The following is a 23,138-nucleotide window of genomic DNA, read 5'->3' as shown; positions in this document are numbered from 1 at the left end:
TGGGATTCGGTGGTTGAGTCGTCTAAGCGTGAGCTTTAGGTCAATAGGTCTATTTTGAGTTAAGCAGTGCGATGTTTTTTAGTCACAAGTTTGTTACAAAAAATAGGATCGCCTGTCCAATCTCGTTGGTTTTAGTTCGGTTCCCGTCAAGTTTTAAGACACCTATGTGCAAGTGAATTATTGAATTAAAATTGAACCATTTGTTAGTCCCGAAATGACCCAGTTTATTCCGAGTGGACCTTAAACCCCATTTCTCTCCATCTAATCTCTCTTTACAAGAGGGGACTAAAATTATTACCAGGCGTGTATTCGATTTTTTATCGGTCATTATGCAATTGGTCGATAAAGCAGACGACAAAAGACTACGTCAGTAGATGGCGCGTTGTTCGTGACTATTTGCTCGTCGATTAAACTTGACTCATGCTATTTAGTATCTTTGTCAAAAGACTCTGAAAAATTTATCTGAACTCCATCGTGAGTAATGGATGCTTAAAATGAACAGATATATTATACGGCTGTCTGTTATTTGTGTGGATTGAAAGTTTCGTTTAAGACATTTATTTAAAGACTACATCAAGGGGGCGTATCCTGTATACGTAATTTACTGTGTCCGGCTTCAAAGTATACACTAAGCTACACATAGTCTAAAGATAAGTAAGGCAGTGGTGTAATTGTTCATATGTTCAGTGCGTGTTAAGAGAATTTAGCTGTTTAATTGTTATTTTAAAATGTTAACTTTGATGTTTAAAATGGAACTATTAAATATTTAAAACCAAAGGTGAGTTTGAGCTAATTATATTTTATTATTTTGCAGTTCTGCATAATAATGTCTAAATTGCGAATTTAACTGCGACTTAATTCGAAATGGAGCTAATTGCTGACACGATTAATAATGGCTTTAGGAATATAAAACGTCGTGATTATATAGGTTTTGATGGATGATAATAGACTCTTTTATTGGAACCTGGGGGATGGTTGTGAGGGGGGTGGTCATACGGGGCACGGGCATTCAAGCAATGCCTAGAGTATGCTGGAAACGCCAGGTAAAACTGAGATGCTGGGTGGATACAAATACTACCGACAACATGGACCGATCAATTAGGTGAAAGATGTCCTGGCCGGTTTTAACACCCAGTCAGCTAGTTCTACTTGGGTCCGTTATTGGTTGATGTTAGCAACACATTTCCAAGTTTTGTGAATTAACATAAAATCCTTTCAAATTGACAATACCCAATTTTAAAATCATCTCCGAACCCTCGAATTTCTGAGTGACTGATGTAAAGGATTTTTATTTTAGTAAATATAATCTTAAAAGCGTCCAGTGATCATTTGGATGGGATGAAAAATCGACACCCCTTTTACACGTTTGTTGAGTTAGTTGTATTTTACGTCCGCTTCCACCGAGGTGATATCGCAGACACGTTGGCGTGCACGTATAAGAGTAGGATGACATGTCACTGTCCCAATAACATTTCCCTCATAGCACACTTAATATGGCATTCGCCCAACTTTATTATTTCCGTTGGTGCATAAAAATAGGATGTTAAACCTGATCATTTCATTTCAGATATAATTCTTTTACGTAACAAACCCCTACCCCCCACTATTCTACGCAAAGAGCTTTAGTGCAGCGGTGGTGCCATAGGACAGATAGATATATGAAATTCTATAGTTTAAAGAAGGAGTCCTTCATTTCACAGGATATCCGTTGATAAAAATGGGTTTAAGTAAGCAAATCAAAGGCCAAAATTAGAAGAAATGACCCAATTACCCCGAAAGTTACAGCTAAAAATATTGAGCGGTCGCCAAAGTTGGGTATTTATGCTTAACGGGATTACGTAATTCAGTTAATGAATTTCAGTGTTGATGACTGACGTGATAAAGGCGACCGTCACAGAATTCACCACTTTAATTACGGCAACTGTATAGCCGAGGTTATCCAGATATTTATATGTCTTCGAATCTGAGAAAGTTTAAATCAAATTCCTAACCAGACACGAAACCGAAACTTTGATTACTTCGAAAAGTGTCACAGGGCTTCAAAAAGAATTGGATAATATACATGGCCTCTGTAAGCTTTCACATACAATCAACCAGTAAAATATATCAGATTATATATTATGTAATAGCTAAATCTGCCTATTGCAGGTCTTTTTTACTTGCTTCAAATCTTATATAAATTATTATATAGACATGTATCCACATGATAAGCCATAATAAACTCTCTATATCGGCCATCGGTTGGCTTAGATATTGAAGGGACTAGAACACTCGCGCTATTTAATAATTGAACGTTCAAATCGATACTCCACATTTTGTTTATTATCGTAGTAATGATATTTGACAATCGAGACTATCTTGTCAATGTATTCTTTTTTCATTATCTATTTTTGAACTATTATAGCCAGAAAGGCCTGCACTTAATTTGAATCTTACGTTATACGTCCGTCTTTATTACCCAAGTCGAGGACGTTGAATACTATTTCGTTTCATTTCGTTATAAATACATCTTTAAAACTAACTGGTAAATATGGGATGGAAATTTATTCGGATTTTACAGGAAATGTTAAATACTAAGTACTAGACTAGACTCTCTTAGTTTCAGTTCTCAGAATATATTTCCACGAAATGAAACAAACAGGGCAAAACCCGTCATCAGTATCTCACAATAAAATATAAATTTGAAACAAGCGAGAATTTAAAACGAGACGAAGTATTAATATACGTATGACCTGTACACCGTTCAGTATATAATAGTTTATTCAGAACTACCTGTTCCAGTAGAAGTATGGGAGTTATAACAGAACAAACAAATACAAATATAAGACATTACATTATGACATCCTTTTTAAATCTTACAAAAAAAAACCCACTATTATTAAAAATATAAGTGACTCGGAGATTGTTATCAGGGATGGACTGGGACATCCACGGTATCCCTAGTGGTCCCATTCCAGAATAAGACCACTTTGGATACCTAGGATGGGGCTGAGAAGGAGTCTGAGAGTATGGTAGGCTCGTGTTCCCCTATAGAAGATAATTTTCTTACGTAATTGGTAGGACCTTTTTTTTAACTTCGGGGGCCCTTTAGAGTATACCAGGATATACCCTAGAAAGCATTATTTACAGTTGTTCAAGGTCCAGGCTTAGGGGCCTCTTACACCCGCCCCGCCCCTCTAAGCTTTTATGGAAGGCATTCAGCAAACTGATCCGCAGTAAATATTTGCTTAATTAGCTTTCAATAGTATCTCTTATTTCTTGTGCAAATTTAAACCCCAAACCAATTATTTAAATTATTAGAAAAATAAATAAATAAAGGTGTTTGACGAATATATGGATACAAAATATTTCCTTGTTAGATTGCATGGGTACATAAAATAGTACGCGGATGCGTAAACTGAGTCACAGCCGCAAATTCCGCCCGGACCAGTTTGTACTAATACGTCCGATGTAAACAACGCACGTGTTATCGATCTCGCATGATGTGACGTCACACGTAGAACTATAATGAGCGTGACATTCCGTACAGAGTTAAAAGAAGGCTTTCGCATTACCCCTATGAAACCGATTGAGCATTCAATACAAATCCAATAGTTTCCGCTATGAAATAGATTGAGCTCAGTACAAATCCAATATTTTCCGCTATGAAACAGATTGTGTATTCAGTACAAATCCAACATTTTTTATCCATTGATATTATGTTGAATTGAATCAGTAGATATATATATATATAATTTCATGCAGGAAGTTAAATATTACAGTTTGTAGTTTATCACTGGTAATTAATCTGGTAAGAACAGTGACAGTAGACCATGATTACAAAAGATAACTGATTGCTAAATATATGCCCATATCTCTTCTACATTAAAATATTAAAGAGGAGGTTTGTTTACGGAATATTTGCACCAACTTGATTAATGAAAACGGTCATACAATACGCCATACAGTTATGAGGGAAAGTTTGCCCTTTCAGCGGTGCCACGGACTAGTTTACACAGAATTGCAACTGTCGAGGTTGTTCGTCCTATCTAAACGACCAGACACTGTTCCTTGCCAGACCCTCCTCACTACACAACTGACAAGAAACCACGCTGGAAAATCCCGGGGAACTTCTGTTTAGTGAGGTAGCAATCTGATGAAAACACAGATCCTACTTCGTTTCGTTTTTGATAGTTCAAAATTTCGTTTTACTTATCTTTACTACACTAGGATCTGCAAGAGTTGTTATATAATCCCCGTTCTGGTTGATGTGAGGCATTAGCCAATGAGACAGTTGCAGCGAGTTCTGAGCATGCGATGCACCGAACTGTTGGTATGCCAATAGAAACTTCAACGTTGATTGGTTAACCAAATGTCTGACGTCATAGGGTCAAACGCCGCTCGTCTGGCCCCTGACACGACCACGACCTCCCACTACAACTGGTCCGATCTTCATGTAGTAGAGGCCATCGAAAGTATAAGAAAAAGAAACGAAATATAGATCTGTGTGTTAATCAGATTGGTGAGCTAGCATCACGGGGAATTTTGATTATTTTGATATACTATTCAAAAAAAGTAGGGGATATTTGATTTTCGGGGCATAATACTAAAATATGCAAATGACTACGAAAAAAGTCACTATAGAACCTAACAGAAGAAACATTTCCAGTTACATGTGACGCCCAAACGCACCAATAGCTACCGTATGGAATGCAGGTGATGCTTGGGATCATCATGGGGGTCCAACCCAAGATTTGCACGACTCTGACTTTGAATGTTACAGTCATTGTGGCATTGAATTCCAGGGTGGAAACATCAGTTTAATTGTTTTAGTGACCAGAAAACAAATTTTGATATGCGTCGGCTTACCCAAAATGAAAGGTTACGTGCCCTTGGCATGCTACAGATCGGCACAACACAGGCGGTTGTGGCGCGGACGATGAATGTTTCTCAGTCTGTCATAAGCAGGCTATGGTCCAGATACCGTGATACACAATTTGTACAAGACAGACCACGCTCAGGTCGACCAAGGGCGACAACTCAAGCCCAGGATCGATTTATCCGTACCTTGGCCTTGAGAAATCGTGTCATCACAGCAAATCAGATCAGCGCTCGTCTTCAAACAGACACTGGTGTGAGAGTGAGTGGCCAGACGATTCGGAATCGACTGCATAGGGGTCACCTTCGCGCCCGACGTCCTCGCGTGATCCCTTGTTTGAGAGATCATCACATTCAGGCAAGACGTCGTTGGTGTAGGGATCGTCAACACTGGGATAATCGACGCTGGAGCAATGTGATGTTTTCAGATGAGTCAAGGTTCACTGTTGATTTTTTGGACAGACGTAGGTGGGTGTGGCGTCGTCGAAACGAGCGCTTCCAAGACGTTAACGTCATCAGACATGATCGATTTGGGGGTGGTTCTGTTATGGTGTGGGGAGGCATCACTGTTGCTGGAAGAACGGCTTTACATGTTGTTGCAGGGCGTGTTACAGGCCAGTACTACCGGGACAACATCTTGGCAGTCCATGTTGTGCCGTTCGCACGACGTCATGGCCGCCGTTTCATCTTCCAGGATGACAACGCAAGATGTCACAGGGCCAGGATCGTTACAGGTTACCTCCAACAACAGAACATCACCACATTACCTTGACCAGCACTGAGTCCCGACCTCTCCCCCATCGAGCATGTCTGGGACATGCTTGGACAGAGGTTACGTCAACGTCAACAACGTCCTGCCAATGTCCAAGAACTTGCTGCTGCGTTGCAACAGGAATGGGACAATCTGGACCAAAATGACCTTAGACGTCTCATTAGGAGTATGCCACGTCGGATCAATGCTTGTTTGGCAAACAGAGGAGGATTTACCCGTTACTGACTTGGTTGTGATGCTGTGGTAACTTTGCTGTTTGACCCCGGGTATCATTTTACCCTTATAATGGTCAGTCTGTGCCTTACTTAGTCTAACGATCATTTGGAATAAATCGATGAATGTGAACTTCATTTCATTTTGTCATTTGTTTCTTCGTCAGTTTCATTAGGTGACTTTAATAACACTTAAAAATCAAATATCCCCTACTTTTTTTGAATAGTATATTAAAACTAAGCACATTAATTTTCTTGCCGAAAGTAGTAATGTCTCTTAAAAACTAAATTGTTGGTGATATGCTTTGAATCAGGATCTGTCACAGGAAAGAAAATGAATACGCGTGTTAAATATATTTCCTTTCTGGTGTCTCATTCAATGATTCATAGGTCAGCGTGTATTTTGTTTCTTTTTGTCATCAATAGTTTTACAACATGTTTTGTTAAAATATGTCCATTGAATCGATATTTATTTTTAAAGGACACAACTGGTGACTGTTCAAAACATTAATTCTATTCAAAAAAAAAACATCTAGGCACAGACCGGTGGGGGTGATGGGGGGGGGGCGATTCAAGAAGAGTGACAGACACTGAATATGTTCATTTTTTAAAAGGCAAGGTCCTCGGAAATTTGTAAAATGGCCGAGGAGGCAACTATTTTGGCATGTAACAAATAACATGCTATCAAAAAATCTCCTTTAATGGCATTGCAAATAAATATAATGCACTAGATTTAGTAAGACTGTCACTTTAATATCAGGTGATCACTGTTGAAGTGTGCCGTGTTTCATTATCTAATATTTTATAATAAATACGTTGATATATTTAAAGTATCATTAATAACCTAGCCGCAAATTGTATATGTCGTCTTAACAATCGGTATCAATTGATAATTGGTCAAATTTTCATATAATAGAGGCCATCGAAAGTATAAAAAAAAACGAAACGAAACGTAGTATTTTAATTAGATTGCATCAACTGTAATATGCGACCATTTTGACACATAACAAATAAAATGTTATCACAAATCTCCTTTAATCTCTTTGTAAATAAATAAAATTCACTAGATTTAGTAAGACTGTCACTTTAATATCACGTGATCACTGTTGAAATGTGCCGTGTTTCATTATCTAAGATTTTATAATAAATACGGTGATATATTTAAAGTATCATTAATAACTCAGCCGCAAATTGTATATGTCTTCCTAACAATCGGTATTTATTGATAAGAAGATTTGCCCTGAAATCATTCTCCACGTTTCAATATCTACACAATGTGTTTCATTATCGTCATTTATTGTATTTATAACAATTCGTCATTATGTTTACGAATGACGTGGCTGTTCAAATAAAACTGTCGGCAACTTAAAGACACATTATGGGAGATTCGATAACGAGTTGGCAGTTCTCACTATAATAGTTAAAAACTAGATAATGTAAAGGCAATTTGCTGAAAATTTCATTCAAATTGATCCACTATGAACCGAGAACTAAGCGATTGAAATTTCCGGCTAGCCTTGATCATCATTACTAAAGTCAATACGATAAACACCATAGTCTCGATTATCCATTTAATCGTTATATCCCGAAGGAAAGTTATGCAGTAAATCGGCTCATAATCCACTAAAGATCACAGGCTAGCGATGCCATCTAGAGTTGATTATGGTCTGGATAGGTTAATTAATGTCTAATTAATAATTTAGATAACATTTTAGGCCTAAAGAACAGTGGCGGCGCCAGCCGTCGATGATTGGAGGGGCAAAGCTGGGGCAAAGTCCAAGGTTAAGGGGGCAAAGGCAAGAGCTTCAACTAGGGGTAGGGGGCCTCCCCCCAAACAATTAGAAAAACAGATTGCCGGAAATTCAGCCTGGCAGTATTTCAGACACTGATCGATGAGGTAAAGTGTCAAACGAACGGACTTGCGAATCACGACGAAGCCCACTCACGAGCGTCAAAGTAGGGAGTCCTCCCCCAGAAAATTTTGAAAAATAGACTGCCGGAAATGCTGTCTTACAGTATTCTGTCAGGCACCGATCGTCGAGATAAATAGATCTGCGCAGATACCGTTCGTCGCGTGATCACTAGTTTATCCGACTAGAGAACAAAATGTCAAACGAACGGACTTGCGAACCTCAACGAATTCCCCTTGTGAGCGTCAAAGTAGCGAGTCCATTGGGGACCTCGCCAAGAGAATTTTGAAAAATAGACTGTCGGAAATGCTCTACAAAATACAAGTTTATGACTGAGTGGGGATGTGGGATTTATTCACCGTAAAAGGTATTGATTACCGAAACGTTTCACAAATACTTTTTTTTTATTTTCTAAAATTATTGGGGGGGGGGGTGCAAACAGAGGGCAGACCAGATTAATGGGGGGCAAATGCCCCCCTTGCCCCCCCCCCCCTGGCGCCGCCACTGCTACAGAAAGACCTGCAATAGGCAGATTTAGCTCTTGCATAATGCATATTTAAGAAATTAGATGACATATCTATGCAAAGATATTTCTATGAACTGAAATGAAATGAGATTTAACGTTCTACTTTTCTACATATACTGGGCTAATAAAGACGGGCATACGCCATTTTGCCTGGACAACGACACCACGACCTTGTCTTATGTCGACGTATACTCTTGTGGCAAGGGTTCTTTTCAGTGTACGCAATTATGTACAAATTGACCTCAGTTATTCGTTCCATCACAATTACTAGACACTGTCCTTGCCAAGCCCTCCGACCATCACATCAGAAAATCCAGAGGAAATCTTTCGGCCAACACCAGAAGCGAACCCGAGACATCCTGGTTAACGAGCCAGCGCCTTACCCATTGTAGCTCCCACATAGATAACGATGATAATGATGACAGCTACCTGCGTACAAAATCGCGCTCGTGATACTGGTGGAACCAGAACAAGAAATTGTCAATTGAAAAGGTTAGACACTAGCAGTTAAAATGGAAAGACACAATAAACAAGTTTGACCTATATCGTTAAAATGCGTCGCCACTTTAAAGATCATGGATTATGTCAGTAGAACATTATTTAATTAAGGACAGGTTTTGAACTGGGGCATCAGTTGGGGGTGGGGCTGGGGGCATTTCCCGTTTGGTAAAATAACAATTATTGATCTGCGTGATTCGCTTACAGTTTGGTCGGTCAGACTTAAATAGTGTGTCAGTTTTGAAACAAATCTGACAGTACAATTTTACTCTTAATTTAACAGTTTCTTAGCGAGGACATGCCAGATGGGGCCCCCAAATTTATGGATATATTGACGTTTCATTATCCACTGTGGATCGATCCTCCGGTTTCCTCCCACTGCTAAAGACCCCTACGCGCAAGCGAATTATTGAAATAGAAATAAAATTAGTCCCGAAATGACCTAGTTTGTGTCAAGTGGACGTTACACCCCCCCCTCTCTCTCTCTCTCTCCCACTTTCAGTGGGCCCACAGATACCCATTGACCTTAAGCCAATGGCCTACTATTCTTATTGGTACATGAGTTCCAACTATATCTCCTGAGCTAAGAGACATCTCTACTGTAGATATAATTATATATCAAAGAAATGATATCATCAGTTTCTACTTTAATGTATGATTAATGATATGTATTACATCTACTTGATATGATAATGAATAAAATAAAATCGATTTATTACTTAAAGTAAGACTTCCGCTATAAATAATACAATTAGTCACAATCGCTTTGAAATCGATTGAAAGAAAACTGAAGAGAAAATTATTTGTAATAATAAGTACAGGAGAACCACACCACATGTAAACAATTACACAAGACAAACCTGCGGACAGAACACAATATACAAATCACTACAAACGCACATATCAGATCAAGTGAATGAATCTGGGGGCTACTTTTACTTGCCCAACTCTTGGAATATTACACATGTATGTAAAAAGTCAAGCCCCTAGCACTCTCGGAAATATATTTGTCAATCGGATTAAAATACAGATCTATATTTCGATTCGTTTTTTTATACTTTCGATGGCCTACACTACATGCAGATCTGACAAGTTATTATGAGAGTTCACGTCAGGGGTCAAACGAGCGGTTTTTGACGCTATGACCTAATGTTTTCATGGCCAGCACACACAGTCAAATTAAAACATTTGATTTAATCCTTAAGAGGCATTTAGCAATTGACTTAATATAACCTAGACTACTATAGAAGATTAGATAAATAGCCGACAGTTCTCGCTATATTAGTTGAAAAATAGATAATGTAAATGGAATATGTTGAAAATTTCAGTCAAATTACTTCACTCTGAGCCGAGAACTCATTTCAATAACAATGAAGCCTCAATTGTCATGGCTACGATAATAAACAAAGTCTCGATTATCCATTTTTACGGCTAATATCATCAAGTGCCATTGAACCGCAGATCGAATTAAAATCTGTTTAAAATCGAACCCATCAGATGGCATCGAAAGTTGGTTATGGTCTTGTAGTGTTAATTAATGTCTAATTATTTATTTAGATAACATTTAAAGATACATTCCCGCGTACACACTGGGTGATTTAATGGTATATATGGACTAAAAACATATTCAAACTAATTAATTTGTCATAATTTTGCTTCAAATCTGTCTCAAACATTGTAATTGCGAAGGAATGGCCTGCTATAACAATTCGATCAAACCAGGTCATGTTTACGTCACGTGACTTACCTCTCTTGGAGTCATTGCATACATAAGACGATGTTGCCTTTAATCGCTTAATATTTATTTTTAATATCGAATCCTAATTAAATTCTCGGATTATCCACTACCCGCGTCTTTTTCCGTCATTTTTGTCTCAGAAAGTATTGTACGTATAACTCTTCATAAAGTTTATCGACTTGTACATCAAGGGCTCAATTTTCGTGTGTGACCTTTGACATCACGCGTTCAGAAATTTCTAATCGTCGGGCTGTCGATTAGGAGAACCCTTACATTTTTGTCCTGTATACGCTCCATGAGAGTTTTTCGGAGAATCCAGTATTTTTCTAGTAAGATTGGATATCTCTACTTTCCATATATACCAAAATTACCATATTTTTATTGGAAATAACCACCCAATAAATACTTTTCTGGAAACCCATCTTTAAGGCATAAATAAAGACTTGCAATAGACAGATTTGGTTCGTGCATAATGTATGTTTAGTATGGATACAGTCACTATGTTAATTACACTGTAACGTTAATCAACAAGATTTCACAAGTCGTTTTCAAGCAAAACCCAATGTGCAGGTGAAAAAGAATTACTGTAATAAACATAAGGTTGTATCCATTTCAAACATTCTAGTCTTATAATATAAACTGTTATGCTATTATTAATTGATAACATACGACGCATATTAGGGATTCTTGTCTGGACTGATTCCTTTGTTCTCAACATAGCACACTCACACGCATGTGCTAACGTGTCATATGTTTAATATAAGGATGATTCAATGTGACCTATATATATATTTATTAGTTGACCTCATAGTGTGACTTACATACGGATTATACTTACCACAGTTATCCCAGTTAAACTGAAATCAATGGTTTAAAACTTTGCATCAATATCTTGGTATATACCAATTTAATATGCTTTAAACAAATCAATCACTGTATACATGCTAGAGTCTACTACATGCTGATGTCAATAACAAAGGTATGGATATATTCATGATCAACAATATAGACTGACAATAGACTATTGCAGTGAGGTACCACAGGGTTTTGTTATAGTACCCCAAATTTTACCAAATAGTGTTATTCAATATGTAGGCCTACTACGTAAAATAAAGTGGAAACCGGTTCAATCCAACTATAGCCTATATAAAAAATGTGAGGTCGTAAGGAAATATATTAAAGACTATAAGTGCTGAGGATAGGATCTGGCTACTTGTCAACGAATTACATAGTAAACAGAGGTGTTCATCAAGGATCTATTATAGAACCTTCAATTTTTCCTAAGTGTATTTTTGAATTGTACCGCGGAAAGAAAAGGAGGAGACGGGTTCATTTAAACACTATATACAGAATATGAGTCTGTGTGCACATATAGTACAGACGTGCGACTGAAGATAGGATATTGCTTCTCGTCAACAAATTACGTAACAAAGACGACAGTGGCCGGGTTACTACAAGGTTCTATTATAATACCGTAAACGTTTCCTAAGTGTATTACAGGATTCGATTCAAAACTCTTAAAATAATCTGAAGCTATCAACGAGATTGTATCTGTTCAATTATTTTTTGTTTATTTTCAGCGTAATGAGCAACAGACAGTCAGGAACGCCAAATGGCGGTAAAATACAACATGTAAAACTGGTTTTATTGGGAGACCAGGGAGTGGGAAAGTCTAGTATAGCCCTTAGATTTGTTCGTGGAGAGTTTAATGAAAATAATGAAGCCACTGTTGGAGGTAAGACTTTTGATTTTGACTGAAAGGAGTGTAGGGCGATGGGGTGTTTCGGGTTGGGATGGGATGGGATGGGATGGGATGGGATGGGATGGGATGGGGGGGGGGGCGTCAGGAGCGGTGGTTAGTATGTCAATAAGCAGTAGCCTACTGCACTAACTACCGAACAAACCAGAGAACACCACCGAAAGTGTGAAAGTGAGTGGTAAATACGGGCAAAGAGAAGGGTCCTTTCTGATAGCCTATACAGTTACGAAATCTATAAATTTACGTGTTAGACGAGCGGTTTTTAAGATGGGACATTGATTTGGACTGTCAGAATGCGCCTGATTGCCTCTCAAAAGACGGAAGGACAGTAGATTGAGAACGGGAAAAGACATTCACAGCTCCTATTTCAATGAAAAAAGACACACTTGTGCCTATTGAGATGGGGTTTCTTGTCATTTTTGTCTTATGAAACTTCCCCGAAGTAGCTCTTAGTTTTAAACATCTGTGATTTTTGTTATATGTCGAGTTTCATTGAACCCTTCCAGACTCCTGGGATTCTGTCAAATTTTAAATAAAATAAAATTAAGATTTGTATAAATTGTACCAGTCTTTTATCAACATTCAGCACTTCTTCTTGTTTTGGTTTCAGCGGCATTTTTAACCCAAACTGTAAATATTAAAGAGCATTCTATGAAATTTGATATCTGGGACACTGCTGGTCAGGAGAGATATCACAGTCTAGCACCAATGTATTATAGAGGAGCCCAGGCTGCTGTTATAGTTTATGATGTCACTGATACTGTAAGTATTGTGTGTGAAATTGATATACGCTTTTGTTTTCCAAGATTATTCTAAGGCTATATTGAATTGATGCATTTTCGGGTGGCTTACGGATTCCCCCCCCCCCCACCCCCAATTTTGTTTTAAATATAGAAGTCTTTTCCAGATTGGGATTTTGGACAAACTCATATTTGATTGGCCCCATACACGATGTTTTACGGGGGATAATTAAACTCCTGTTCGGTCATCCAAAAATTGTTACCAGGTGCTCAATCTTTTGCCTAATTATAGTTATTTCTTTTCCTCGCCCACAGAATACTTACGAACGAGCAATAGCGTGGGTGAAAGAATTACGTCAACACGCCAGTGCACAGATTACAATTGTTTTGGCTGGAAATAAAGCCGATATGGCACCAGAATCGCGAGCTGTTCAATCTGAGGTAAGTGTCAGTTAAAATGTGCTAGACTTTAAAATCTTTCCTCTTCTTGCATTTACAGTATTGCATATGCAATTTCCTTCTTATAACAAGCCGATCAAACTGGTCTATAATTTTCGTGTGCGTAAATATCTCGATTCAAGGGAGATAACAAAAGTTTTATAATGATCCAAATCGTATTGTGTCCCCGCAGCATTTGTGTACCAATAAAATGTTGATTGCTAAATTTGTATTAGAAAAATGGTTTTGGAAGAATTGTTCCAAATTTTACGAGAAAAATGGTTTTGGTAGAACTGGTTTACATGTCGGAGAATAGGGATTGTATTGATTTACTTTGCAAGGAAGGTCCACAGCGTTAAGAGATTTGATTCTCAATAATAATGCTAAACATTCAGAAGATTTGTGAGTTTCCACAAATACTAGTATCACATCTTTAAGATCTCTAATGTCTTAATCTGTAATAATAGTACCAAACTTGAAAGACTAACGACTGATTTTCTGTAATGGAACTAAACCTTTGAAAGATACATTAATGGCTTTCCATTAATGGTACTAAAGCTGTTATGAGTCTATAATGCTTTGACACATACGATGGTTTTCAAGAATGGTTCTAAAAGTTCAGATGATATAATAATGCTGATAACTTGAGTGATACCTTGGGTATCAAGTAATGATGCAAAATCTTAAGTAGTTTATGGCGTTTTTCAAAAAATGTTGCTAAAGCTTTCGGGAATAAGATGAGCTTCCAGAAATGATGCCTTACCTATAGGGTGAACAGTAGGTTTTCCAATCTATACTAATATTTGTGACTTTTGTTTGTTTGTCTGTCTGTTCGGGGTTGGCGGCTACACTAGGGCTGTCCCGAAACTGAAATTTGTATAGGGGCAGCTCGGACCGGGGAGTAACATAGGCTAGGTAGCGTGCCGCCGGTTTCGGAATTATACTACTTTCAACCCATGCAGTAACGGGTTATCCGCTAGTAATGATATAAAACCACTAGAGTTGCAAGATTTCTGAGATTGGTGCTTAATTAGGAGATACATTGAATGTTAGATAATGATGCTTGATCTTAAGGGATATATAAAATGAGAGATGGTGATACCAAACCTCCAGGAAGATCCGATTGGTGCACGTCCAATAATGTCCGCAACATGTTTCCGATAATGATGGTGTTCTAAGCATGATATTGTACCTTTAGGGAGATATACAATATTATGTTTCCAAACATAATTCTAAATTTTCTAAACTTTTGTAGTAAAGGATAAGTTTCTGATAATGATACTAAATATTTCAAGGAATGATAATAAACCAGGGAAACGAACGGTTTGGAGCATGATTTAACGTTAAAATCTGTGATTTTATATTCAGGATGCTCGACATTTTGCTGAGAATAATGATCTACAATTTTTAGAAGCTTCTGCTAAAACTGGTATGGCTGTTAGCGAGATCTTTATGGCAGTTGGTATGTATAATAGTTTACGTCATATTATACTTTTGTCCTCTGTAAAGCTCTTTCTTTGCGTGGTTGCGCCTTGCTAGAGGTGTAGGACTGGGCGCCTGGCAGGGAACAGCTTTTTGTGGTTCGGATATGACGAGAAAAACACAAGTGCCCGTGTACATATTGGCGTACACGTAAAGGAATCATTTACAATTTGAATTCGACAGCAGCACACTGTATTGTATGACGTATGCCGTCTTCATTATAAAGTAGGACGTTAAACCCCATTGCATTTCGTTTTTACTGTATTTTCTTTTTTTTAGCCACTAAAATAACAACAAATTTAGAACACGGGGGACACATCGACAGTAAAAAAGGAATACAGCTTAAAGGTCGTACTAACAGTGACGCGAAGAAGAAAAAGTGTTGCTAAAAAGGGTTCTGTGTGGTGTAAAAGCTTTAGGGGACTGTTAACTTATAGAGAACACTTTTCTATGGTGTATATACAGTAATTGATTTGTATATAGTTAGTTTCTATTTTTGTAAACCAGCAGTGTGGCTTTTTCTAAACAAGTAGTGTGGCTTTTTGTGAAAAAGACTCGACCAAACCTTTTTGAAAAACAACATTGTCCTTTTATAGTGTGTGTGCATTATGTCTTTTATATCGGTTAATGAACGATTTTAATTGGTGAATGATAATTGTTTATGATGAACTCAATTAATAATAAATATGTTTATATTATCCAAAATCTAATACTTCACATCATATATAATTTGTTGGGGAGTGTATTAAGGATAATTATTGAGGATAGGGCGGGTCTATTTTATATACTCATTATTTGTTATATTTCTAATAGTGTGCACCAAATTTAAACAACTGCATTTCTTTACACAGGGTAAACATAGATTGTATAAACTTTGGCATTTATGTTTAACTCGAACATTGCTTTTCTCGAATAAAAATACAGAGCCGTGAACATCGACATAACGGTTTGTAACTGTATTATAATGATTATCACCCAAAATGTTTTTATGAAACATTTTTTTTTTATTGTTATTATATTTTTATATAGTGCATATTATAAGGTGAAATAATAAATCGATTATGGTATTAATATTAAATTTATGTATTTGATCCAATGAATCGCACTTTTGTATATTTTGTACATACTCTAGAAGCAAAGGATGTTTATTAACAATGTCCTGTGTGACATCTACACTAGATCTAATGACGTTTTATGTGTGAATCAAAGCCGATGGATCAAAATAAATAAATAAAACGTTAAAATGTAGATAAAGTGTCGGATGTATTATTTTGATTTTCTCTTTATTTTGGAACACCAAACCCATAAACAGGCCTTGAAAAAATAAGTGTGGTCTTAAGAGGGATGGTCCCATATCCCGAATATGAATTTTGTGTGATGCCCTAATAGTATGTATATACGCTGTCCGGGCAAAATTTCCCTCATAGCACACTGCATGGCGTATGCCCGTCTTCATTAACCCAGTCGGTACATGTCGAATGGTTAACACGTGCGCGTTGCATTATGAGGTCTTTCATTGAGTCAAGTGGCGTGGTTTTGATTCCCCGTTTGTACGTGACAAGGAGTAGCGTTGCCTGCCAAACCTCGTTGTGTTTCTCCTGCTTGCTTCCACTGCTAAAGACACCTACGCGAGGGCAAAGGATTGAAATAGAATTGCACCAAATGTTAGTTCCGAAACATCCTCGGTATCCTCGGTGGTCTCATTCCGTTCTACTAGACCTACCCCTGGGTTAATCTATGAGGGAGGTAGGGGCACGTTTTCAAATTATTTGCCCTTGCAAAGGAAGTTGGCAAAGGAAAGTAACTTTCATCGGTTAAAGTAAGAAAACCCAAAGGCCCTCCTTCAAGAGACAAGGTTAGGAGTTAGCCAGAAGGTAGCCCTAATTATATAATATTATATTAATGAAGACCGGACGTTTATATAATAATATATATAGGCTCAAGAGTTTTATTCAGAATGGTTCGTTCGTTCGTTTCTGAGGTTTTACGTCCACTTCGACCAAGGGTGATATCGTAGACAAGTTATTCAGAATGTGTGTGAAAAAGTGTAGCTTTATTTAACGTCCGCTTCCACCGAGGTGATATCACAGACAACTTGCCAAGTATAAGTTCAATAATAATAAACATAACAGAATGAAACATTTCAGACAAAGAACGAATAGTGTAATAATAATAACAAAAATCAACCATATAGATTTGAAATCAGCGAAACATACTACATATTTTAATAATACAATTAAATATAAATGAATTAGAAATATATTATTTACATATATCATTCAGTAAATGGACATGAATATGGTTATCTACTCCTTATAAAATCGAAAGCGAAAACGACTGGTTTTTAAACGGTTTTTGGTTGGTTCGTAGACTTTAGCTACAATCAAGGCCAGGACAGATAATTTGAAATCGTGGAAACCCTAGTGGAGTAGAACGGAATGAGACCACTGGGGATATCGAGGATGGTCCCGAAATGACCTAGCTTGTGTCGAGTGGACGTCAAATTCTCTCTCTCATTGAAATTCTGTGTAATCACCGGGTTGCAAAATTCTTATAAATCTAGGATCTTCTAATTATAAAAACATTTATTTTGAAACACCAACATTTTAACTCGGTGATTCTCAAACACTGTGCCACGGCACTTCTGTGTGCCGCAAGATTTTCCTAAGTGTTCCGCGAAATTTTGAACGGCACTCTAAGAATATTTCCCACTAAAGAAGCCAGCTATTCGACTGATGAAATTCGAAACACTGCAATAAAGCAAGTTCATAACTGTGTTTTCTTTATTTAGTTTGAGTCATTCTATGTGTCTATAACTAGTGTGTGTTTACGGTTGTATGCCGTCTATGACTAGCCATGTTTTTATTTTGTAATATTCAAATATGTATCATATATATTTAGCCAGATGTGCCACAATGTTTTGCTGTTGGCAAAAAAAGGTTGAGAACCACTGCTTTAACTTGTCAAGTTGGTTTTACAGTTTTTATCTTATCATAAACCACCATAAATTTGATTGTGAAATTCAAAAGTTATCAAAACAACAGCAAGTACATCGGTACTACAGGGCTAGATCTATTTGTTAAGGCCAACTCAATTTTTCTCAAGGTCGCTAAAATGTAAAAAAGATTAGGTTACGTGATTGTTGGCGAGATTGTAGGTTAGGGTAAGCGTTAGGGCTAGGTCCAGGGTTAGGTTTAGGGTTGGGATTATAGTAGCGCTAGCCCTGTTTACATTTCGTGACCTTTGACCAACCATGAATTTGGCCATATAGATCAAAGGATAGTGATAAATGAATGATACGGTCGGCTAAATTTTTCTTCGTAGGTCAAGAGATGTAAACAGGGCTAACGCTAATCCCAACCCTAACCCTAACCCACAATCCTGTAAGTGGCCTGGTAAATAGATCTGACCCATTTTGTCTCTGGACTATTTCCGGTGCCCATTGTAAAACCAAGGTGAAAAGCAATATCTACATATATATGCTCTCTAATTGTTTTTGTGATGAATGGACAGATTACAAACTGCATATTTAAGCATAAATATTGTTCTAGACATTTCCATATTCAGTCGAGTCCAAACCCTTTGTAGATTTTGCACATAATTATACCAAGACAATTTATATTTACTGCCAACATCTCGCCTTAGATTGTCATAGATATATTAAGAACAACGACATGCAATATCTACACTTACTGCTTTTCTCCTTCGTTATACCAGGGCAATTTACATTTACTGCCAAAGCCGACACTGTATATCTCTTGTAGATACTGCCCTCTTCCTTTGCACAGCAGTACTCCAATTTTGGTAAAGTTTTAGGATGTCATTCATTTCACCCAACGCTACCTAAAACCACAAAAAAAACCTTTCTTGCAATTTTGGAGGGGTTGGCCCCCTTTTTTCATAAATTGAATGGACTAATATCATATTAGTCGGACTTGTAAAACTCTGGAAGAGTTGTTATATTACCGGCGTTTTGGCTGAAGTGAGGAATAGGCCAATGAAACAATCTGCTACGGCGACTTCTTGTCGTGCCATGCACGGAACTGTGGGCAAACCACTAGAAACGCCAACGCTGATTGATTAATCAATGTCTGACGTCATAGGGTCAACAGCCGGTCGTACGACCCCTGACACGACCTTCGAGTACAACTTGTCAGATCTTCATGTAGTGTAGGCCGTCGAAAGTATAAAAAAAAACGAAACGAAATATAGATCTGTATTTTAATCAGATTGAACCGTTTCATTTAATGCTGAATTGATAGTTTTAAACTGTCCTGAGATCATTCTACAGGAAGTACAGCAATTTGACCTGAAGGCGATGGTTGAATTTTGTTTATCTTGCTTATATACTATTCAAAAAAAGTAGGGGATATTTGATTTTTAAGTGTTATTAAAGTCATCTAATGAAACTGACGAAGAAACAAATGACAAAATGAAATGAAGTTCACATTCATCGATTTATTCCAAATGATCGTTAGACTAAGTAAGGCACAGACTGACCATTATAAGGGTAAAATGATACCCGGGGTCAAACAGCAAAGTTACCACAGCATCACAACCAAGTCAGTAACGGGTAAATCCTCCTCTGTTTGCCAAACAAGCATTGATCCGACGTGGCATACTCCTAATGAGACGTCAAAGGTCATTTTGGTCCAGATTGTCCCATTCCTGTTGCAACGCAGCAGCAAGTTCTTGGACATTGGCAGGACGTTGTTGACGTTGACGTAACCTCTGTCCAAGCATGTCCCAGACATGCCCGATGGGGGAGAGGTCGGGACTCAGTGCTGGCCAAGGTAATGTGGTGATGTTCTGTTGTTGGAGGTAACCTGTAACGATCCTGGCCCTGTGACATCTTGCGTTGTCATCCTGGAAGATGAAACGGCGGCCATGACGTCGTGCGAACGGCACAACATGGACTGCCAAGATGTTGTCCCGGTAGTACTGGCCTGTAACACGCCCTGCAACAACATGTAAAGCCGTTCTTCCAGCAACAGTGATGCCTCCCCACACCATAACAGAACCACCCTCAAATCGATCATGTCTGATGACGTTAACGTCTTGGAAGCGCTCGTTTCGACGACGCCACACCCTCCTACGTCTGTCCAAAAAATCAACAGTGAACCTTGACTCATCTGAAAACATCACATTGCTCCAGCGTCGATTATCCCAGTGTTGACGATCCCTACACCAACGACGTCTTGCCTGAATGTGATGATCTCTCAAACAAGGGATCACGCGAGGACGTCGGGCGCGAAGGTGACCACTATGCAGTCGATTCCGAATCGTCTGGCCACTCACTCTCACACCAGTGTCTGTTTGAAGACGAGCGCTGATCTGATTTGCTGTGATGACACGATTTCTCAAGGCCAAGGTACGGATAAATCGATCCTGGGCTTGAGTTGTCGCCCTTGGTCGACCTGAGCGTGGTCTGTCCTGTACATATTGTGTATCACGGTATCTGGACCATAGCCTGCTTATGACAGACTGAGAAACATTCATCGTCCGCGCCACATTCAATGCCACAATGACTGTAACATTCAAAGTCAGAGTCGTGCAAATCTTGGGTTGGACCCCCATGATGATCCCAAGCATCACCTGCATTCCATGCGGTAGCTATTGGTGCGTTTGGGCGTCACATGTAACTGGAAATGTTTCTTCTGTTAGGTTCTATAATGACTTTTTTCGTAGTCATTTGCATATTTTAGTATTATGCCCCCAAAATCAAATATCCCCTACTTTTTTTGAATAGTATATATGGCATAATCTTCTGTACTTTGTGATGGTATTTTGGTATCATAGCTATATATATAACGGGATAAATGACGGTGTTTAATCCACTGAGAGCTCTGGAAATCTGGTTAAATAGCTTTAAAGGTATAAAGTTCAGCTGCACCATTATTAAAACCATCTACAAGAGAAACAAAAGAAACATAATCGTGAAATGGTGTAATCTTAAAACTATTATTTGATATTCTTTTATATACGGTCATGTGGAATGGAAAGCATCCATAGACAATTTTCAATTTGAACAACCCAAAGATGTTTTGCCAAAGTTTCGTACAAACCATTGCTGAGATGCCTTTCATTGCCAACACATAGATCTAGTATTGGAAACAGTATGAAGTTGTATGGGTTATTAGAAAAAAAACCCTTATAATCTGAAAATGTTGATTTAATTTGACTAGCTTAGATATTTCAATTGGTGATCTGTAAACGCTTGGCAAGGAAAGGGAAATCAGTTTACTAATTTTATCCCTCGATATCTTGGCACAGATGCATCCATAAACATACACAGATGAACAATCACACGAAGGTTAAACAAATTCCGTATATAACCTAGTCCTGTATATCATCGAAAGCCTGTGAAACGCGGTCGAAAATGTTTGAAATTCTGTTGTGATGGGCGTTCATAAGAAATATTGGTGGACCCACTGACGGCAGGCTGATGTAGGCGACAAATTTATACGTCCACATTAAATGTCGGAGTGTAAAAATCCAAAGGCCTTCCAACTGTGGTAGATACGCGGGCTGGCTGAAAAGTTTCAAGCCTATCTGTTAAAGAAGACCTGTTCAAAGTCGATGGTTTCCATTTATTTGTCTACATAGTCCCCTTCGATGTGTACACACTTTTGTCAACGATGTTGCAAGGCCTGGATGCCGGCCAGGAAGAAATTTTCTTCAGCCACCCTAAAAAAAGTCGTTCACAGCTGACATGACGTCATCATTAGGAGGAAAATGAGGACCGGTTAGTTCCTTTTTTGATACGGTCAAATAATGATTATTCATTATTCACATACGTATTAGTACTTGCGTCATCGTAAAGCCTTTAGTTGAAAACGCACTCACAGTCGTTCTCAGTCAATCTTGGTTGTGCGCATGTCTAATATTATTGGCGACTGCTTTCGAATCATTGAAGTTATAGGACTAGTTTATTTTGACGAAAAGCTAAGGTTGAGATTATCTATAAGGGCCTAAAATTCCGGTATGTCAATTTACTAATCTTCCAAGGATCAAATTATGTCCATCACCTAATTAGACCTTTATTTACATGACAAGCTAAAAATCAACTCTGTAGACCCTTGGACGGCTTCGATACAGCTTGGATTTAAACAGTCGTCCATTTAAAATTAAATCAATAAATGGCCGACCAAGCTAACGTTCACCGTTAGTCATTGGCGTCACTACCGGGGTCTTCCAATGAAAGGCCTACTAAGCGAGTGCACCATAGCCATTGAGAATGTTACTTGATAATCAAGAATATAAAACAGGAAACTGTGAAAGTTCGTCAATTATAATACTCATTTGTCCAAAGGAGACCTCTAAAGAATCGTAAGTACACAGATATCAATAGAAATGAAATGAAATGGGGTTTAACGTCCTACTGTTCTGCTCCTAAACTGGGCTAATGAAGACGGGCATACGCCATACAGTGTGCTATGAGGGAAATTTTGCCCGGGCAGCGGCGCTACGGCTTACTCTTATATCGAATTCCAACTGCCAAGGGATCTTTTACGTGCACGCCAATATGTACACGGGACCTCGGTTTTTCGTCCCATTCGAACGACTAGACAGCAGTCCTTGTCAGGCTCTCCGTCCTGCATCACTGACAAGGGGAAACCACGCCGTAAAATCTGGATGAACTTTCTCGGCCAATGCAGGGATCAAACACCCGACCTCCAGGCTAGCGAGCCAGCGTCTTACCCACTTAGCCACGTGACTGAAAAATGTTAAATAAGGGTATTAAAATATTTAGACAGAGTTGGGCATTTACTTTCTTCAAATAAATTGCTTTCAATGGCTCTTCGTCGTTAAACTTGTTACTTATAAAATAATCTTAACTTTCGACTTCCTTTTTTGTTCTTACTCTGAGAACTCTGACCGGAGTAGATTAGCTACAACCCTTAGCTTGAGTTTATTTTTCATGACCACACAGCCCTTGGTCAAAATTTAATCCATTCGTCGTCGTGCAACAGAAACTTTTTTTCTCTTCTTTTTTTTTTTGGGGGGGGGGGGCTTCACATGTTTTGTAAATTATTAATTCGACATTCATTCACATGGCAAGTCCATTATCAACTGTCTAGGCCATTGAATGGGTTAGAACACCCACATCATTCAATTATTTATGGATAATCGAGACTGTGTTTATTATCGTAACAATGGTATTTGACAATTGTGACTATCTTGTCAAAAATTCAGTCATAAATTC

The 23,138-nt window shown here is 38.2% G+C and overlaps 1 protein-coding gene across 2 annotated transcripts; it reads left to right on the top strand.

Moving 5' to 3' along the window:
- The first annotated feature begins 361 nt into the window (after positions 1–361).
- On the top strand, positions 362–16,187 carry LOC126832588 (ras-related protein Rab-5C). Of its 2 annotated transcripts, none has more exons than XM_050563436.2 (6): positions 362–778; positions 12,094–12,248; positions 12,883–13,034; positions 13,328–13,453; positions 14,819–14,912; positions 15,212–16,187. In XM_050563436.2, exons 2-6 carry the CDS (start codon positions 12,098–12,100, stop codon positions 15,319–15,321), a joined length of 633 nt encoding a protein of 210 aa, XP_050419393.1. In that variant the 5' UTR covers positions 362–778; positions 12,094–12,097; the 3' UTR covers positions 15,322–16,187. The 2 variants fall into 2 exon arrangements, with proteins under 2 accessions (XP_050419393.1, XP_050419394.1); XM_050563437.2 differs by lacking the exon at positions 362–778 and adding an exon at positions 11,344–11,492.
- Positions 16,188–23,138: the final 6,951 nt, after the last annotated feature.

This window comes from Patella vulgata, chromosome 9, assembly GCF_932274485.2.
Source record: "Patella vulgata chromosome 9, xgPatVulg1.2, whole genome shotgun sequence".
In the NCBI taxonomy this organism is placed as follows: Eukaryota; Metazoa; Mollusca; class Gastropoda; family Patellidae; genus Patella; species Patella vulgata.
Note: the sequence above shows the minus strand (reverse complement) of the source record. Positions and strands in the feature narration are given on the sequence as shown.